The 6741-nt window shown below is 40.4% G+C and overlaps 1 protein-coding gene across 1 annotated transcript; it reads right to left on the bottom strand.

The window, feature by feature from the left end:
- Positions 1-353: 353 nt before the first annotated feature.
- Positions 354-2627, bottom strand: LOC146686005 (voltage-gated potassium channel regulatory subunit KCNF1-like). The gene has a single exon (XM_085441269.1). It carries the CDS (start codon positions 2496-2498, stop codon positions 1179-1181), a length of 1320 nt encoding a protein of 439 aa, XP_085297395.1. The 5' UTR covers positions 2499-2627; the 3' UTR covers positions 354-1178.
- Positions 2628-6741: the final 4114 nt, after the last annotated feature.

Genomic DNA, 6741 nt, shown 5'->3' with positions numbered 1-6741 from the left:
GCCCATGAACTAAAATGACTTCTATTAAAGAACAGGTTCACATTTTAACTTTGATTTGCACACATTGCAAACAGCTGTAGAAAACAGTATACTAATGTGATTATATTTTCTGATGATATGGTCATTCTTAACCAAAGATTCAAATATTGCTATTTAAAAATTAGATTGAAAGGATTGGTGTAAGAAGCACAGCCCGATGTTTAAATGAATAGAAAACCGAGAAAGGTATCTTTGTTCCAAGATCTGTTAGAGATCACAGTCTGACTTTAATTAGCAAAGAAAAGGCTGAACAGGTGACAGCATTTAAGTATCTAGCTGTACACTTTGATTGTCAGTTACAGTGGGTTGTATGTGTGTGCATGAATTAGTCAGCGCTTGCATTTATTGAGAAGACTCAGGGTCCATAGCATGGATAAATGCATTGTGTTACTATTTTATAGGGCAACTGTTGAATCTATTGTATTTTATAGCATTACTACAGGCTTTGGTAACCTTTCTACCAAGCTCAGATCCCAAATTCAAAATTGGATTAAAAGGGCTGGAAAGATAATTGAACTGCTCCCTCCAGGAGATATTTGAAGGGTCAGTGATAAAGCAGAGTCTGAAAGTCACTAAGGATAAAAATCACATCCTTTGTAAAGAACATGAATCGATGCCCTCAGGAAAAAGGTACAAGGTACCAAACTGTAACATAAATAGGTACAAATTTTCTATGGTCCTTTTATAAATCTAATTATTCTCCCAGAGACAAAGACTAATCTAATTGTTTGTCGTGCTGGTATTTAACTAAACTGAGTGTATGACGAACTGATTTGCCTTTATTCTCATTCATATTGATGTAATGATTTTCTGAGGACATGCACAATATTTTTTCACATGCAGAAGCTTTAATTCTGTGCCAACAATCTTCACAATGACAAAAGGAGATAAACGGGCCACAAGCAAAAGCAACACATTGAAAATGGCCCAAACAAAGCGACAGAGGACTAAAGACAATTATGTTACTCTGTATAGGCGTTGAGTTCATAAAAAAGAATTATCTGGGGGCCTTTGATATATTTACTAAATATAACGAATTAATTATTTTTTTCTTTAATCTTTTGTTTCGGTCACACCTCAGTTAATAAATTCCTGCTTCAGTCTTTGTTTTTTTTTTCTTCTCAGAGTTTTCCTTTCTCCTAATAGCTATTTCTCCTGCGCGTCTCCTTGCCGGACTTTAGCTCCATCAGCTCCACTTCATGCTTCGCCGCTGTCTCCAGAACTTTCTGCTTGTTGTAGAAGATGACAAAGTTGTTAATGATGGGGTGGATGGGCAGCGCGATGGCTATCACCCCGCACAGAAAGCTCACGGCTGCGTTGCACTTGCCCAGAGTGGTTTTAGGGTAGATATCGCCATAGCCCACTGTGGTCATTGTGATGATGGCCCACCAAAAAGATTGCGGGATGCTCCGGAATAAAGTCTCCGGGTGGCTTTGCTCCATAGTGTAGGCCAGCGCTGAGAACACGAAGATGCCCACGCCCATATACATAAGCAGCAGCCCCAGCTCTTTGAGGCTGTTCTTCAGCGCGTAAGTCAGAGTTTGCAGTCCAGAGGAGTGGCGCGCCAACTTGAAAATACGCGCGATGCGCATGATGCGGAGGGCCTGGACAGCTTGCTGTACGTTTGCCAGCTCCATGATGGATGTGGTGCCGAGGTAAGTCAGGGCCAGGACCACGTAGAAAGGCATGATGGCCATAAAGTCTATGATGTTCATGATGGAGAGCGCAAAGCGCAGCTTGTTTGGTGACGAGGCAAGGCGCAGAAAGAATTCCGTGGTGAACCACAACATGCACACCGTCTCGATCGCCTCCAGAGTCGGATGCTCCACCAGTTTCCCTTCAGCGTCCATCACCTGGAGCTCCGGGATGGTCCCCACACACATCACCACTGCCGAGACCAAGATGAAAAGGAAGGATGCGATAGCGATGATGCGCGCCGGCAAAGAGGAATCCGGCTTCTCCATCAGCCTCCAAAGGAACCTCTGGCAACGCTGGGTGCGCGTGATGCACTGATCCACCTCCATATCCTCCAAAATGACTTTAACTTTGTTTGCAATTTCTTTCAGCTCTTCCTCCTTCTCACTTAAGTAACTTTTACAGCATTCATCTAAAACATTTTGGTCTATTTTCCAAAACTCCATCTCTTTGATGAAGCAGATGGGGCAAATGCCGCGTTTGATGTGGATTTCATCAAAGTAATAAACGTCGATGATGCACTTGAACGCGTCGGGATCTCGATCAAAGTAAAACTCCTTTCTGCCCGGATCGAAGTCATCGCAAAGTGTCGAGATAAGTTCGGAATTCTGAGTTGAGCAGTTCACCAACTCAGCCAGTCTGCTCTCCGGGTAGCGGTTCAAAACATCCCCGAAAAGCACCACTCTGACTCCGCCGATGTTCACAGCAATCTCCCCTTCGGCGCACAAACCAGCTCTGTAGTTTGGCTTCGGAATTGTCCACATTTTATCAACTGATCAATACTTGTTGATCCTAAAATGCAAAAATGAAGCTTACTAACCGGAGTTAATGCCCATGATGGCTTGCACGTAAAATGCTTCTCTTCCAGACTGCTTGGCGCACTGAATGGCAGAGTTAGAGCAGCCCGCTTTTTCTAACGCTCTCTCTCTCTCTCCCTCGCTCTCTTTTTTTCACACACACGGACTAAGAGAGAACAACCTCAACACCTATCATCTCTATCGCAGGCCTCCCTTTTATCACTGCAGTAATTCAGTAAAGCTTTTGGCCCTAAATAAAGCTCAGAAACAATTAAACAACACAATTAACTATTAAACACACAAACTGTGCATAATGGCTTTATATCCTTATTCTTCACTTGATACTTTTCTAAATTTAACATTTCCACACTGTGCATCATAGAATGGAATTAATCCACCAATCAGCTCCTGTACTGTCTCCAAAGGTAATCTTACAGCAGGAAACATGATATTATTTATATCAGACATCAGATAAAATGGTTCATGCACACAGCAGAGACAGTGCACTCTCTGGTGACCATGTACTGACTAACAATTCAACTGTAGAAAGTAACTGAATACATTTACTCAAGTATTTCATTTAAACGCAATTATTATTTTTTTGTATCACTTTCACTTGACTATTTACAATTTATGCTACTTTAAGGAAGCACTAGCTATATTTTTTCATGATCCTAATGTTTTTGTCTTTGTGATTGACTGCAAAAACTGATCAATTAATTAATCAATAACAAAAAACAGTATCTTCCATAGGTGAGGTCTGCTAGTGGACTCGTATCCATTGGAGTAACTTTGCGGTTGAGTTTTTTCCTTTTCCTTAGTATAAGTTACACTGTGCACGTAAACTCCAAATCTCAGTTTCAGAAGCTGGTAAGTCCTTACTCTGATTACAAGGTGCCAACATGAGCTGAGGTTATTGCGGTGCCTGCAGGTGATTCTTGGTTTCTGTTGTATGTGTATAGGTTTTACCTTCCCTGTGCTCATGAGTGTTTTCCTTTTACAGGTGTAAACCAAAAGCAGGAGACTTCTCTATTTCAAATTTTAGCTACTTGTGTGCTGTTTTGTATTTTTACTTCTCTTCACTGTTCTTTTTTCATCCTTGATATTGTTTCAGTTGAGTTTACCCACACCTTATTATCCCACTTCCTGGCGTGTACGTATACATATAGACTGTGTGTTCTCTTTCAGTAAGGATGTCATCTAATCTTTCTCCCTTTCCAATCTTTCCTGTGTTTAGTTTATTTGGTTAGTTTATTGGAGTTTTTATTCCCTCCAACTGTGCAGTGCTTTTGGCTTTCTATATTTTCTCATTGCAGATTTTTCTTTGGTGTAATCTGACTCAAGCTTCACACTGGTCCACATAAAACACCATATAAGAATCCAAGGCCAAACAAGAATTAGTCATAAGTTCAACAGTAAAAAAAAAGTAAGCATTTGACAAAACTATATTTTCTTCTTTGGTGTGCTGTTAATCATCTTACAAAACCTGAAATGCAGCTTGTGACCCTTGTGAGCTCATGTTAGGAACCCCTGAAGTAAACTAGTACTGCTATATACTACTAGTGGTACAAAGAGTATTTTCATCCAGTTAGCAACATGTTTAGATGATATTTTTTTCTTCTTATTAACACATTAAATACATGCAAAGGTCCTCTTTATTATCACTACTGCAGAGGTGCATGCTGCTGTAGTATGCTTACAATTATGACAAACTTCATATTTAATCCACACTGTGAATGTTTACCTTCTCATACCTGTTGCAGCACAAAATTTACCTTCTGCATCACAGACGATACTGAGTCCCCAAACGTAATCTTGTAATAGGCAACACATGGATCAGATATTATTTATATCAGAGGAAAAACTTGTGGGCGTGCATACTGCTAAATGCAACCAGATGCATTAGGATATCTTGGCATCTTAGCAATTGCTGGCATATTGCATTTCACATATTTGCTACTGGGGCATATGAAATCTTAGTAAACCATACAAAATCAATCAACATACTAAACAGAATGATAGTATTGGAAAATGCACCACTGGTCTCCAGCTGTTGAGCAGAGTTGGCTGCAGATGTCTGTTAAGCACTTGATCACAGCCCACCTTAAAGCCTAAGAAAACCGAATTACGGTAGTGTTTTTCCACACGCTGCATGTTGTTATTGCAAAAATGTCAGTACTGCTTTAATTGGCAACACCACCTGGTGATTGTACAGACTATAAAAAATATACTGGCTAATTAAAAAAAAAAAACTGATTAGAAATTTTACTCTGAATATTGACCGCTCTACCTACTGAGCTATCCCTGCCCGTGGGTTGTTACAACATGGTGACTACTTTCAAAGTGAACCTGTTTTGCTTTTCTTTATTGTTTTTAGATACATGTACAGTTCCAGTAGTGGATATTCATAGTGAATGGCAAAAGGAGCTCTTTTCTCACCCTTGTATTTGTGTGATATCACTGAGGGGAAATTCCAAATATGGTCATTTCAGGCACACAGATCTGGCTCTGAACACAGCAGCCTCACTCACCTGCTCTCAAAGTTTCTATTTATGAAAGGCAACGAGTGAGAAAAAAGATGGTTTAAAAGGGGGGAGTTGTAAAGGGGGGAGGATCTAAGAAGCTGCACCAAGGCCTGATATAGCATAGGTGTGAACTGTGAATCATGCAAAAGTACTTTATTTCACTAGCTGGGCCCACGTCGTCATTTTAGGTTTGACAGCGTTTTAGTAGGTAAAGGTGAATGCTTGGACATGAATTGAGCTGCGGTTTGGGGAAGGCCTTGAAGGGGACTGGCGACGGCTCCTGGGCCTGGCAGATCCCCAAAGAAGGCACCCCCTAGAAGCAGTAACAACTGTGCGATACGAAGGTCGAAGACGTCAGCGGAATAATTTGATTTTTCGATTCGACTTATTTATACAGCACCGGGGTGCTTAGCTGGTTAATTACTTCAGATAAGTTAGCAATAACGACTGAGCTGATTTCTGAATTAACAGAAGTGACAGCACCAGCTCGGGAAGAGTTAATGAATTGAAAGTATGGGCTCAAAATGTGGTCATAAATATTTTGTACTTGTAAAAAAGATTTGTATGTGTAAAAAAGATTTGTGTGTGCGTAAAAAAGATTTGTATATGTAAAAAAGAATTTGTGTGTGCGTAAAAAAGATTTGTATGTGTAAAAAAGAATTTGTGTATGTGTAAAAAAGATTTGTGTGTGTGTAAAAAAGATTTGTATGTGTAAAAAAGATTTGTATGTGTAAAAAAGATTTGTGTGTGCGTAAAAAAGATTTGTATGTGTAAAAAAGATTTGTGTGTGCGTAAAAAAGATTTGTGTGTGGACTTAGAAAAAAAAACCCTGCAAGTTACAAGTAAGGATTTTTGACCCTATTTTTCTTCCCTTCATCTGATTGGTCAATGTCATGTCAATCACAAATGTAACAATCCAATCAGAGAACAGATGGGTTTGGCTGTCGGAGGGGCGCTTTTTTGAACTGCAGGTCCTTGAAGGGTGATACCGTTTGAAGCTGGAGGATCGCTATATAAATATCCGATAGCAGCTAGGTCCCCTAACTTTCAGTAGCTGTTGAAAGGAAAAGGTTGTGGTATATCAGTGGTTAGAAATAACATTATTGCTTTAGGATTAGTTTAAAAAAAAGTCAGGGCTGACCCAGGACCATTGCTGTGAGTCACAGTGCACAGCATAAAAGTCCTTTCACATCGGACGCAGGATGTGCTGCTAATGCTAACTGCTAACTAAAAGCAAAGGATCCAGAATTTGTTACGCTGGCTGCTGGGCTCTGTGGGTTTTTGCAGCAGCTCTACCTGTACTAGATGCACCTGCTCCTTGTCGTTTTTATCTCTGACTTTATGTCCTCTACAAGAGTTTGTTTTTTTTGCTAGTTCTTCAAATGTTCAATAAAAACATGTATGCTAATTCATAACGAAGAAAGCTTTGTAATAAAGACTGTCATTTCCAAAACACTGCCCGCCCCCACCCCGCGGTCCGCAGCGCTGTTGAAAAGGCTGTGGAAGTCCCTGTATTAAACACATAGACCTGTGACATAAAAATCACCAAACTCGGACGACCACAGACTGTTTTCCTTCGTGGTGATGAAGGAAAACGCTGGGTTGGCATGTAAAAGGGCATTTATTCCCTTCAAAGACCTGCAGTTCAAAAAAAGCGCCCCTCGACAGCCAAACCCATCTGTTCT

Source organism: Copadichromis virginalis, linkage group LG19 (assembly GCF_057382275.1).
Source record: "Copadichromis virginalis isolate Kocher_CV1m ecotype Utaka linkage group LG19, C_Virginalis_male_GT1.1, whole genome shotgun sequence".
Classification (NCBI taxonomy): domain Eukaryota; kingdom Metazoa; phylum Chordata; class Actinopteri; order Cichliformes; family Cichlidae; genus Copadichromis; species Copadichromis virginalis.
The sequence above is the reverse complement of the archived record's forward strand: the minus strand, read 5'-3'. Positions and strand labels throughout refer to the sequence as shown.